The 14,333-nt window shown below is 38.4% G+C and overlaps 1 protein-coding gene across 1 annotated transcript; it reads left to right on the forward strand.

Annotated features, from left to right (window-relative positions):
- Positions 1–4,018: 4,018 nt before the first annotated feature.
- On the forward strand, positions 4,019–14,319 carry lamp1a (lysosomal associated membrane protein 1a). Its single transcript, XM_047580577.1, has 10 exons — positions 4,019–4,240; positions 4,383–4,455; positions 8,604–8,710; positions 8,794–9,013; positions 10,105–10,266; positions 10,349–10,551; positions 11,989–12,114; positions 12,993–13,050; positions 13,142–13,309; positions 13,393–14,319. Exons 2-10 carry the CDS (start codon positions 4,401–4,403, stop codon positions 13,530–13,532), a joined length of 1,239 nt encoding a protein of 412 aa, XP_047436533.1. The 5' UTR covers positions 4,019–4,240; positions 4,383–4,400; the 3' UTR covers positions 13,533–14,319.
- The last annotated feature ends 14 nt before the right edge of the window (positions 14,320–14,333 follow it).

The following is a 14,333-nucleotide window of genomic DNA, read 5'->3' on the forward strand; positions in this document are numbered from 1 at the left end:
TTCAGCTGATTATTTGCAGGTGAGAAGCTAGATCATCAACGCATTGCAGGGAGAAAAGACGTTATAAAGCACATTGATAATGGTGAAATAAAGACTAAAGATATCAAGATCTATCAACTTACTGGAAGATGGAAGCAAAAATTAAACATTGAACTGTCTAGAATTAAGTTGGAGATCTACAGTGACAATAAAAACTAGTCACTCTTTGTGTTTGCTTTTGTGAATAGATAATAATAGACCCCTTCATGGTTTACGTCCCTGACGTCACGGCGTTAGCTGGAGGCAAAACGGGGGGAAGCTTGAAGCGAACGCTGTCAACTGTGAAAATGTCTTGCTGTATTTTTACAACTTACATTTTTATCACATACCAGCCACTGCCAGTCGTAGACAAATTTTTCTTTTGGCTTTGGCGATTAAAAGAAAGAGACGATCATAAAGAATGTGCACACTTCATATCAGATTACACTGAAATGTAATTACATCATCGATTTTCAGCCTGGATAATGTTATGAGTTAGAATAAATTGGGACTGAAGTTAAGTTGATCATTATTTGGAGGATTCTTGTTACATGTTAATGCTAACGCAGCATTAGTTATATGTTTCAGGGGCGTCCAAGCAGAAGTTGCATTTATTACTTACACTTACGTCTTGTAATATCTTTGTTGGAGACGCTTCACTTGATGAAGACAGACCAGACTTCGTCCCCTCTGTGTCCTCCTTTCGTCAAACGTCCATCCAGCGAGTCAGAGTGTAGTGGTCGGTGAATATAGTCCCATCAGTTGGTCTTTTATAATATATAACGGTCACGGTCCCGGGGAGTGAGTGTATTAGTATATTCTCTAAAATATTTTTACATTTTCCTCGTCCATTCTTGCCAAACAGTCCGTTGAAATATGCTAACCGCCATTTACAGGCTACAAAATGTTTTGCCTCCAGTTAAGCCCCGCCCACTCAAAAAAAAATGTAACATTGTTTACAAACTGTGAAGGGGTCGATAATTACTTTGGCTCTTTACTGTCAAAAAGAAAAAAAGATTTCTACAAAGTCGTATAAAATAATTAAAAATGTATAAAGTAAAATAAGTGATTGTTTAAGTTTTTACCCCGTTCTAGTCAGTATTTAGTCTGGACAGTTTTATTCCGTTCTTTGTGAAGCTGCACAGGGGGTTCGATGTGAACAGCCACAAATATTTAAACCATGTCTGTGTAATATTTGACAAAATTTTGACTTAATTTTATTACCTTTACTAACTGGGAGAAGTATCCTCACAGCATGATGCTGCCTCCTCTTTGCTTTCACAGTGGGGACGATGTGCAGTGTTTGGTGTCCACAACATATATATATATATAAATATATATATATATGAATGTTATTTAAAAAACATTAATCTTGTAAGGCAAGAAAAGATGTCTTGAGCCACATTACAGCAGGATTTGCTAATTTACACCTGGACAGGTAAAAACTGATGGAGAAGTAAGTAATATATATATTAAAAAAAAATGCTGTAGTAATATTACAGCTTAAAAGAGATATTTTAATATCTTAGCAGTATTTTAAAGCTTTGACTGGCGAAGAACCGACTTTTAGTTGTTGTTTTTATTTTACCTTTGGGGTATATTCTATTCAGAGTCTTGGATTTTTTTTTGTATTCATTCATTTTTTTTTAGTCATTTTAAGCAAGAAACGCAGATTAACCAGTGACTGGACCTCAGAGACCGAGATGTTTTTATACCACAGCCACTTGAGACACATTTACTGCACTCTGTTAATCTGCATTTCACTTACTGTGAGTCTACTAGTTGAATTAGTAATTTAACTATGGCCACTTTTTTTTTTTTTTGTTTTACTTTATATATTTTTATTTAATTTACATTTACTCCGTGGACGTCTGCTTAAGCTTTGACAGTGAGGAGTTTTTTTTTTAGATTTTTTGTTTTTTGAAGTATACTGACAGTAAATTTAATTCACAAAAGCAATCAAATGGGGGAAAATCTCATGATAGTCTAATTTTAAGACAGGAAAACTGCATGTCTGGTGGTTAAAAAGCTTGGTAGCGTTCAGTGAGAATGTAGCAGGGTCCTGATAAGACTTGGACAGTGGCATTTAAGCGGCCTCTGCGTTCCTTCGAGGGTTTTTGCACACACTCGTGAATTGATGGAGGAGTCAGCTGACTTGCAACACATGCACTTTGAAGCTTGCTGCACAGCACAGCACAGCACAGTGTGTGCATGTGTGTGTGTCTATGTGTGTGTGTGTGTGTGTGGACTCTCACATGCTACCTCCCATTACAGTAAAAACCAAATGCTGTACTCGAGATTATGCGCCTCATAAAACGAATAATTAATCTTTAACATGCCAATAAAATGAATTTAATTCTAAACAAAACGTAATCTACTTTGTTTATTTCCTGCAAAGGCAAAACCAGAAGAGATGACTTGACACACACACACACACACACACACACTCAGGACATTTTAATGAATCAACACAGTGTGTGGCACTTGTATGACAAGTCATTTTTCAGTGTAACATTATTCCTGGAAGGAGTCTTCTCTCATTAGATGTCTTCTTACACCCGGCTGGTATGTCATACTCTACGTTATTGTTGCCGTCGCACATCGAACATACAACGAAATTACGATGACTCTCCTCAGAAGGCACAAAAGACAGAAACAGTGACATAAATTACACCCCTGAACCCATATATAGGTCCCACGGCCACAAATACTTCCTTCCTCACTCGTGCACACACTCAGTCCCTCATATAGTGCCGAGTCTAAAGTGACACTGAAGATGATTTTGCAGAAGGGATGTGGGTCCGTGAACAGGTGATGGAAGAGGATGTGTGATGTCTTTGATCTGGACTGGTAGATGTCCTTCCAGAGGTGGATTTTGGACACCAGTGACTAGTTTTTATTACCCTCTGGAGAGTTTTCTGGGCAGACGGGCCTCTAAAGTCTCTGTTGAGCCTTTTTGACGTCAGCAGTAGAGTTCATCCAGGTCCAGAAATTTAAAACTAGGCACCCTCTCCATTAGTTGCATCTCTATGTGTGTGTGTCCACAAACTCAACAGCCTCTATTTCCAGTGGTTTTATGTTGCCTGAAATCAATGATGATTTCTTCCATTTTATTAATGATCAGTTTTAACAAGTTATGTGGGAGGTTAAATACTCACCTTTTTTTTTTTTTTTGCAGTGTGAATTTGTTAATTTATTCTTTGTTTAATGGAGATGAAGTTGACCCATGAAATGTTCACAGAGGAAGTAAGAGGAGAGGAGAGGGAGGGAGGGAGGGAGGGAGGAAGGCGGCCTCACGTGACTGCACAGCTCTAAATGCTGGCGATGGGAAGTTCGGCTCTTTTCTGAGAGTCGGCTCTTTCGACAAAGCTCCTGAGAGAAGAGTCGACTCCTTCGGCTCCCGAGTGGCTCTTTCATGAATATGATCATTTCTAGCTCAATATTTTAGCCCAACACAGTAAATACACACGGTCTTGTGTGTTGAGAAGCCCTTTCACATTTAATTCGATTCTTTTTTTTTTTTTTTTATGAGAAGCCCAGTTATTCTTGTTTCATATTTCAGTAAAACTTTAACTGTGCAAACAACTAAACAAAACGCTGTCATACAAAATGATGTAGTTCTTTTTCATATAACTCCTCATCAACACTGTAATTTTTGTGGTTTTGGTTGGATTATTATTATTATATAAAAATAAATTGCAGTCTTCTATGTAATTTTCACACTTAGACCCTCTGGTGTGTCTAAAAAAATATATATATATTTTTTTGTTTATTTAGACCACTTAATAATTATAAAGTTATGTATATTCTTTCCAAATTTTATATTGTTTTTTTCACCTCTATATTCTTGTCTAAATCCGTGCTGCTGTGACATCATGGGATAAATAAATAATGTCTTAAGTAGCTTTTCTAATAATGATAATCGACTTTACGTGTCGTCATATGTGATTGGCCACGTGGGACTCGGATCTTCTGACCCACTACCAAACATCGGCTCTTTTACGCATCGCACATCAGATGCTACGGTTCACATGACGGGACATGGCTTATCCACACAGAGCGTCTCAGGCCGACATCTAACCGCACTCACTGCTCCTTTCCACCACCGAAACCTGCTGTAAAGATACGAAACGACCCTAAAAATCAATTTCCAGGCAGCAGAGGAAGCAACAACAGGAAGAAGGATAACAGCGAAGCTCCAGTTTTTTTTTTTTAGCTTAAGGTCCGTGAAGTCAAGTGCATTTTTTTTTTATTTTATTTATATAGACCCACCTGCGCCTGCAGCGGCGGCGCAACAACAACACCACCTCCTCCTTTTTTTTTAAAAAAAAGATTTATTTTATTTCTCCTTCTTCCTTAAATAGAAGCTAAAAACTTCAAGGATGACAGTCTCTCGTGGTCTGTTCGCTGTCGTCGCCGCCTGGTTTGCGGTTTTAGGTGAGTGTGTTTTTTTGTTTTGTCTTTTTTGTTTTTTTGCGGTTAACCCACTGGTCCAGCGTGTAATTGGTTTTTACTTTTCATATTTCATCTTAAAAAAACCAACCTCCTTGTTTTGTTTCGTTCTTTCCAGCACAGCCTGGTTGTCATTTTGACAACCCGCATTATCACATTGGACCTTAAACCCACATTAAAAACCATAAAATCCGAGTAGGAGAAAGTTTCACTTTGAACACCACAAAATACGTTTTTTTATCGTTTTGAAATGCAGGTCAAAAGTGTAAATTGTGAAATCAAAAGTTTACGTTGAAATTTGGCAAACAACAAAGCTATTTACAACTATTTGCATTAAAATACAGGAAATGCATCAGGCATTTTTTTTTTCAAATACTTATGACCATTTACAGGTGTCACAATAAATGATCTAAATGTCTAAATGTCTCAAATCTCTCAGATCACCCCATAGACTGTATGTAGTACAGGTGTCAAACATACGCCCAAGGCCCAAAAGCAGGAAACCGTGTTTCACTGTAAACCATAAAATATTTTATGATTATTAGGCCTAAACCATAAAATAGAAAAAATCATTTAAACCATAAAATATTTTATGGTTTACGCTGTCCGTCTTAACGGAGCCGGTTTTTTTTCAGAGGCTGAAACCGCACATTTTTGAAACCGGTTTCCAAAGTGGGAAAGTTTGAAAATGCCACCCGTTGCTTTTTCTCTTAACGCAAATAGCTATGTTATACGGTCCAAGCTTATACATGCTCCTGGTCTTTTTTTTTTTCTGGTTTCAGAGAGTGACATTACAGCGCCACGTACGGCCCGGCATGGGTACTGCAGCAGTTTCAGTCGTTTTCAGTGGTTCCGTCTAGATGCTAACATTTTTGGGGTCGCTTTTAAAAAAAATACCATCTTCGTGTGTACATGGCGTTAACAGCAGACAGCGCTTCTTCTTCTAAAGACATTTTTTTTCTAAAACATTTTTTTCAACAGACACATTAAGGATGGCAGTTATTTTCATTGATAATTTTCAGTCAACGTACTTTTCGCACTTCATTCAACTTCATGCTATGGGCCAGATTAGACCCTCTAGTGGGCCACTCTTGGCCCACGTGCCGTATGTTGACACCTGAGTTGTAACTGTTCTTCATGTTTTTTTTATGAAATAAAATTTTGAAATTTCCACCACTAGAACACGAATCAACTATCAACTATTTTGGGCTATTTTTGAATTCATTTTTTAATTTAGGCCACTTATAATTATATATAAGGCAATGTTTTTTGTTAATAATCTATCAATTTTTAGTCTATGAAATGTCAGAAAATTGTAAATCGTATTTAATTTACTTGAAAAAATGACTGAACGTTCAATCAGAGAAAGAAATTGATAATCAAATGATTGTTTTCTGGTTTCATCATACATAATATTGTACATAATAACCATAACGATAGGGTTAATTGAGCCAGATCGACAAAGTTGGTCAGTAATCTATTACTAAATAATTTCACAACTAATTTAAATATAGGGAGTTAATATTTTTAGGTTTAACATGTCACTTTTTTGTCTAATATATGAACTTTTAATTTAGAGCTGTATCTAACAATTTATTCAATAATTGTGTGATTTTTTTTTTCTAATTAAGTATATACTCTATAGTAAAAAGTCGAAATCTATTGAATTTACATCACATTTACACAAAAGTATCCAATTCTTCTATTTAACATAGTGAAGCCAACAAATACTTGGCTCTTTTTTAGTTTAAAACTTGATTAAAGCAACTGTTTATCCGTCTGTTTAATGTCCACATGCCCAAAATTATGTACTTCATAGTAGCAAAAATATTTAGCTTCAACTTTAACAGCTGTAACAGATTTAGTATTTGTTAAATACTATGTGGGAGAGCTTTAAAGATGTTGAAACTGATAAATCCATTCATTTCTAGACTAAATATGTTGGTATGAAAAGGTCCCTTGTGTTGAAGGATGAAAATGTGTCACACAGAAGTTAAGAGTTTCCTTTTTTTTTTAATTCTATCCTAACATAACGCCCAGGTTGTGTTAATGTTGTGGAGCGGCACATCGGCCTCATTGTTGTGTCATCTGAGAGCGTCACGTGACCACCGTGATGGCTTTGTTGTTGCAGGGGCCCGCTGACGGTGTCTGTTTATGACCAGTTTAATCACGCTGACGCATGCAGCTCAAACACTTACAGCGCATATTTCAGCCTCATTCTAAAATAATCAACCGTGATAGTTGTTTACCGGGAGTTCGGTTTTTGTTTTCCACAACAAACCCCATGAACGTTTCCTAAAAACAACAAGGGGCTGTTTTCTGTTTCGTATTCTACCTACAGCCTGACAGTTTGTACACACGATTTCTTTTACTTGACGATCAGGTTACAGAGTTGTGTAAAGCGCCTGCTGCGTGTTTACCGGGTGAACGGAGAGGTGACACCGGGGTCAGGTTTCGGTTGGGCAGCGTGGTGAGGACGTGCCTTGTTGACGAAGACTGAGGCACAGATTGTATAAATGGAGAAAGCACAAGACGAAGGGAAGAGAAGGGCAGGAAAGTGACAAGAAAACAAAAGAGGGGAAACTCTCAGGGAGTTATGAAATTACCAGGAACACTATAATTTATGACAGATAAGTTAATTTTATTTTCCCACCACACTTAAGTCTTTAACTAGATTATCAGTCAGAATAAAGACACAAAAAGCAAGTTAAAGGGAAACAAGCTCAATGTCATTTTAGTCATTCTGGGAAGTGTGAAGCAAGCAGTGAAACTCTTGAGTTGCGTTATGTGCGATGAAAATGGCGAAAAAGGTTTCTTAAGATAAGAGTCCTGAATATCTGCTGTGGCTTCTGGACAATATGTCGTAGGACTATGCAAACACACCCAGACAGTGAGTGGAGGACAATGGTATTAATAGTCCACAATGCAAGTGTGAAAGTTGCCAGGTTGGCTGATAAACGTTCACAGGAGTCACACTCAGGACATGTTCCTACACCTGCTACAAGTCTGCAGCAGTGGAGCTAATTAACTCTTATTATTCAACTAAGAGACGTATGTAAATCATGGGCGCCATGTTTGCTACATCAGAGGTTAGACTCTACAGTGTAACCCAATGGGGCGTATGTGTTATGTTGAAATAAATGTCTTATTTTCACCATTAACAGGTCTATAAATGTTATTGCCAATTTCTGTCAGTATGTAAAATGCCCTCGCTTAAATATTTCAGTGTTTACTTCCTTTAAATATCTTAAATGAGCCTGTAAAATGCTTTGTAGCCCAATCACCTCATCAGTCATGGAGCTGTGTTCACCTTCTCCTCAGTCTCCGTGTTCATCCATCACTGTTAAAAAGTTGGAATTACTCAGAAAAATGATAAATAATCAGAAATAGTGAAAATTAAACTGGCCTTACTATTGAATATTATCATCATAACATTAGCATGCTAGCCAAAATAACTAGTAACTGAGGCAAAGTTACGCGTCAATTAAATATGTGTATCTACATGGACATAAATTACATGCACACATGGATTTCACAGTATATATGATGGTAGCTGCTATTTTTCTAAGCCTTTAGTCTAGATAACTAGCTAGCATATGGCTAGCATAAGGCTAAGTTAACTTCAGACTTCATCCATTTGTAAAGCAGCGTTTTTGAGACCAAGGTTCACATTGATGGTGGTATGACTTTATTTTTCGTATATAAAATCTTAACATTCTCTATGAGTCAGTATTTGTTGGATGTATCAAACATGGCGCCTGTGGAACACGTGACCAGCTCAGAACCAATCAGCATAGAGGGACAGCTCAGACGGTCCATTCCCTAGTTGGCCAGACTCTCTCTTATATACAGCTCTGGTTTAGCTGTGTCTCCCTCTAGTGGTGGCTCGGGTGAACAGTTTTTTTTTTTAACTGTGGCTACTGTTGTAATCAGCACCTTTTACTAATTAGTCAAATTAACAAAATGGAAAATACACTAGTGCAAGTCACACATTTCTAACCTTAGTGTTTATCTACCTCCAAATTAAACCATATGGTTACATACTTTAATTCTCAGGTGTGTTGCATATGTGTGCATATCCTAATTACATTTTCACTTTACGTTATTTATTTATTTTTTTTATCCTCCCACAGGTTGCATTGAGGCCGTCTCCCTTGAAGTGAGGCAGGGGAACTCCACCTGCATTAAGGCCGATCTGTCTGCATCCTTTTCCATCCCCTACAACACCTCCAGCGGCAGAGTGAGTGTGCGGTGAAACAGATTTCCTCACGTTTGTCGCCGTATCTCTACATTAACACTTTGTTTATTGTCGTGTCCCCCCAGAGGACGGCGCAGATCTCTCTGCCCAACTCCACCACCGTCGACGCAGGAAGCAGCACCTGCGGCGGAGGCGGCCTGTCGCCGTGGCTGGTGGCGGTGTTCGGATCCGGCCACTCGCTCGGCCTGAGCTTTTCAACCAACGGGAGTCTGTACAGTGTCGCTAACCTGACTCTGCAGTACAACCTCAGTGACGCCGCACTTTTCCCTGACGCCAACAGCTCCGGTGAGAACAAATACCAGAATCAGTTTGAAGTTAAAGCTAAACATACCAAATAAAAACATAAAAATATTAAAAACATAAAAATATGTCAGTATGAGTACGGTCTAATGAGACTATAATACAGGTTACTGATATATATGCTGATATATATTAACTCTTGGACCATCTTGGGGACCAAAAGTTATATTTTGCTTGTTTTATTTTTTTTTTTTACGTTCAGCTCTCAATATACCGGTCAGTTTAAAGGTTAACTGTATGAATTTTTATTTTTTTTATTTTTATTCTTAACAGGCTTAATTCCAAAAGCCTGTATATTATATATAGAATAGGAGATTTGCATCATACTGACACTTTTTACACCTCGTGACCAAATTTGTCCCATTGACTCCCATTATAACCACATCTGTTTCATAATACTACACTATAATCCTGACACGTTATAGTGCTTTTTCCATTAATACCTAATCGATCTAAGCCTCTACCTTCAAAATATAGGGAAAATATGTTTTATGTGTAATGAACAACCAGAGGCAATGACATAAAGTGTCTTACCTCGCAAAATGCATAGAAATAACAAAGGTGAACACCATAAAATGATCTTAGTATATGTTAACTGCAATAATAATAATAATAATAATATATTATGATAAGTAAAGAATCAGTAAGGTTAACTGAGGTGGTTTGGAGATACAGACATTATTTTGACTCGTGTCAGGTGAAATTTTCAAGTGAAAGTTTCAGTTGCTTCTGTTGAAAGTGAAGCAGGAAGTAGAAACAAAAATGAAACCGACTGGTGAAAAAAAGACACCGTCATTCTTTTTTTTTTTTTTTTTTTTACTCACAGTGGGAGCCAGACTGTCGTAGAAATGTCTCACACTAGTGGAAACCACATGCGAAGGTCATGTCTGTATCTACGTCCTGCAGTTCTATAAAAAACACGTGAATTCAAATGAGTCGATGGTTTGACTTTGAACTCGGCATCAACTATAATTTTATCTTAAGCGCGATGTAAACATAAGAAAAAAGTGTCACTCTTTATGTAAGTTCACAGTCGGGTGAATGAAGTGAATGTTTTTTTTTTTATTGCGTCCCAGATGTGGTGACCGTGGTGTCGGCTTCAGTCGGGATCAGGGCAGCAGTCAACACCACCTACCGCTGCATGAGTCCCACCACGGTCGCAGTGGAGGACGCAAACGTCACCTTCACCGACATGAGGATGGAGGCGTACATGCCAGGAAACGACCTGAGTCCTACAGGTGAAACTGTCTCCGCGTGGTTTTTAACCTGCTTCTTTAAACGCATCTTAAATAAATTCATCATTATTTCCTGTTGTCACAGAGAGCGTGTGCGCGGCGGATCAGACCAGTACAACAGCTCCACCCTCCACCACAACCGCCACAACCGCAGCCCCCCCACAGCCGACCCCCCCGGGGACACCTGAGCGGGGCAACTACACCGTGGACAACAACGGCTCCTTGTGTCTCCTGGCCCAGATGGGACTTCAGCTCAACGTCTCCTACTTCTCCCAGTCTCAGAATAAGGTAACACAAACACTACTGCACCTCACTTTTTTTTTTTTGGTTACACTATTTTCTATTTTAAATTTCAATTTTAATTTTATTTCTTCTTTTTACTTGTGGTTCTAAAGAGTGTTTCTTTTGTATGCTAGGTCATATATAAGTATCGATACCGGTTAATATCGGTATTGGATCGATACTAGTGTGATGAGATCGATACTTTTGTGACAGTTTCTCTTCTATACGTCCAGTAAATTAATTACTCATCACAGAGTTCATGTGAGTGCAGCTTCTCTCCAAGTCTGAGCTTCTCCATCTCCTCCTGTGGTAAAATATGGACAGAGTTTGAGACTCAAATCTATGTTGAAATATTGAAATACGTTGGTACTCGGAAGAGAAGATAATTACACGTCGTGTAAAAAACTAATCGTGGGTCATTGTTTACTTATTTGCTCAACAGATTTTGTTACTGACTTCATATTATACCACTGCTGTTGTGTTGTTTACATTGGTCTATTTATATTTGTCTTATTTTGCACTAATGACTTTTTTCTATGACAAGTGTGTAGTAAAAGGGGAATTATTTCATTTTTATGCTGTTAAATTGAAATATTGAAATTAGTTAATGGAAACGGATTCATCATAATCAAATAACTAAAGGTAAAGTCATGAAGTTGTTCAATGATCACGATGTTTCAAGTGAAAAGTACTGGTGTCAGTGTGGGCGATACTAGCCTGTATTTACTTGGTATCAGATTGATACCAGAATTCCCAGTATCACCCGCCCCACTGTGGACGACTAAGCTAAGTAATTGCCCTTTAAAGTCCAAGTCTAAAGCCCTATTCGCACGGGACTAGTTTTACCTGGGGACTCCCGGCAGTCTGTAGTAATCACCTTTTGATTTTAATCCTGTGCAAATTATCTGTGATTTGTAAAGTAAAAATTACATGGAAATTACCTGCCATAATTCTCGTAACACAGACATCCTCTGATAAAACTAATCCAGTGCAAATCGACATCTATGTGGTTTAGGGGTGAGTTTTGAGACTTTTGTTTGCAGCTTTTTTTCTGTCTCTTGTGCTATAATTCCAAGTCTGGACAGATGTTATGGAGCAATGTTGCTGAACTAGTCGCCTGTTTAGACACTTGAAACCATTAAATCCACCGTTAATGTGTCCGTCTGTAAAGGTGGTTCTGATTTAAATAATAACAGCAGGATAAATAGTATCAAAAATATATTTTTATCATCCATTATCATCTGCAAAGTAATTAAAACTGCCTCTAACATGATGTAGAGTGAGAAGGAAAGTAGCAGAGCCCTAACAACGGATCATAAATTGTGTAAAAGTTTGTTTACTCCGTACGAATGTGCCACATGAAACACAAACATATATCTGAAACTCAGGACGTCCTCAGGTAAAACTAATCCTGTGCATTTTTTTTTTTGTCTATTTTACCAGACCATCCAGGAGTTATTAAACCTGAACCCCAGCCTGACGAACTCATCGGGATCATGTGAAGCCAGCAGAGCTACTTTAGTTTTGACCCAGGAGCGAATGATCGCGCTCACCTTCACCTTCACCATGGTAACTACATTTCCTTTTTTCTTTTTTAACGTCTGTTTATTGATTTTTCTGTTCCAAAACCCAAACACTACAACCACAGCAACACCCGCAGGAGTGTGAAACATAATCTCGATCAAACAAATTAAACATAAATACATTTGAAAAAGATAATAATAATATTAATACACACAATACAGGCTCTCAATACCAAGGCCTCCTTCATGTCCATATTTTTAATGAAGTCCAAGAAGTTCTCCCAAAGTTCATAGAATTTATAGGTTCTTTTTTTCCACATAAACATAAGTGAGTCTCTTAATGTTAAGCTTTATGTTTAATTCCTTAACTAAAGTCTGATAGAGGGACAATAAACATTCCTCCAACATCTAATGAACATCTGGCCTGAAGCAGACAAAGCTCAATCCTTTTCTTTTCCTTATTTGATGATACACAATTCCTGGGATATTTACCACGTATGCACAGTTTAGGACAAGAAGAGGAGGAGATCTGAGATATATAACCACAGAGCTCCAGATAATTTAATAAAGCGTGGCCTTGTATGTTTTGCACTTATCTGGGTTATTAGGATCAAACTTATTCAATTATTCCGTGGTGACATATGTTCTTATTATCCAGTTATAGTAATTTTAACCTCGTGTCTGCGTTTGAGCTTCAGAGCACATTGAACTCCACTCCTCCTCCATGATATCCTCTTGTAGATCTTGAATCCATTTCTCTTGTTTAATATCAGTATTATCATTATGATTAACTATCATATAATTTTTATAAATTAGGCCTTTAGCTAAGCGGTTTTGAGTAGATAACTTAATTTCTTATCATCTTGTGGTTTGATCAGTTTGTTTCTGTTGGTGAATGAATGTGACTCTTGTTCCCATTCACAGAACTCCAACACCAGCAAGTACCACCTGAGCGGGATCGATCTGCAAGCGAATTTATCCGGTTTGTGAACCCGGAACACGTGAAGCAAATCATTTTGTGACTTCTTGTGACTTCTTAATGAAGCTCTGACCCCTCTGGCTCTTTTCTCCAGATCCGTTCACAGCCGGTAACGACAGCCTGAACTACCTGCAGAGCACGTTGGGCCGCTCGTACATGTGCAACGCCGAGCAAACCCTGCAGGTGGCGCCGGCCTTTTCCCTCAACACGTTCAGGCTGCATGTCCAGCCCTTCGACGTCAAAACCAACCAGTTCGCCACAGGTACGAGCGTTTTTTTTTTTAACTGGCTGTTATTTTATGGGACACGTTTACCTCTTTTTTTTTTTTTTTGTTTCCGCGTCCAGCTGAGGAGTGTCAGATGGACCGAGACCAGATGCTGATCCCCATCATCGTCGGGGCGGCGCTCGCCGGCCTGGTGCTGATCGTGCTCATCGCGTATCTAATAGGCAGGAAGAGGAGCCACGCTGGATACCAGACCATCTGAAACCGACCGGACCCCTCTTCACCTGAACTCGGACCCGACCGGGGGGGAGGAACGACGGTGAACCGGAGCCTGCGGATGAGAAAAGACTGTGAACATGAAGGCGTGAATGAATGTGAGCAGTCGTTTTGCCAGGTCCTTCACCTCTGGATGTTTTTATTTTTTATTTTTTTTTGTCTGGGTGATGTTGAGAAGCTAATTTACCTGCTGGCTTTAGATGGCGCGCACCTCGGTGAAGCCTAAAAGGACTTTAAAATGAAAAGCTGGAGGGAGTTTGAATTCACCGCAGACGCAGTTTGGCTCGGATTTTTTTTTCTTGAATGGCTTTTTGTTGTTTTTAGCTGTGTCATTATTTATAAAGATCCATGCGGTTAAAGAGGTGAAATGAACTGAAAGACACGTTTTAGTCCCACAAATTAAATGTTTAAAGATAACGGTCTCATACCTGCACATGATTACAGGTGTTTTGTAAACTTTATGAGCATTAATAACACCAGGCAGCGATGCTTAAGAAAGGGAAAGATCTTAATATGTCTTCTCTAATAATATTCACTCTCAGTACAGAATAATGGAAACGTGTCCAGTGTGTTGACCTGTGTTAATAGTGTGTAGTGGTGAGGACGTATACACACGGGTTCATTTTCCATCATTGCTTTTTCCTTTAGCCTCTCGACAATAACAAAATGTTAATATGAATTTTAGTCATTTGATCTTGTATTTTTTTATAGAAAATGGTTTGATCTCATTTTCTATTATGAATCTTACTGCAAGTTAATAAAAACAGTTTAAACTAAAGCGCTGATT

The sequence above is a fragment of the Mugil cephalus genome, chromosome 3 (genome assembly GCF_022458985.1).
Source record: "Mugil cephalus isolate CIBA_MC_2020 chromosome 3, CIBA_Mcephalus_1.1, whole genome shotgun sequence".
Taxonomy (NCBI): domain Eukaryota; kingdom Metazoa; phylum Chordata; class Actinopteri; order Mugiliformes; family Mugilidae; genus Mugil; species Mugil cephalus.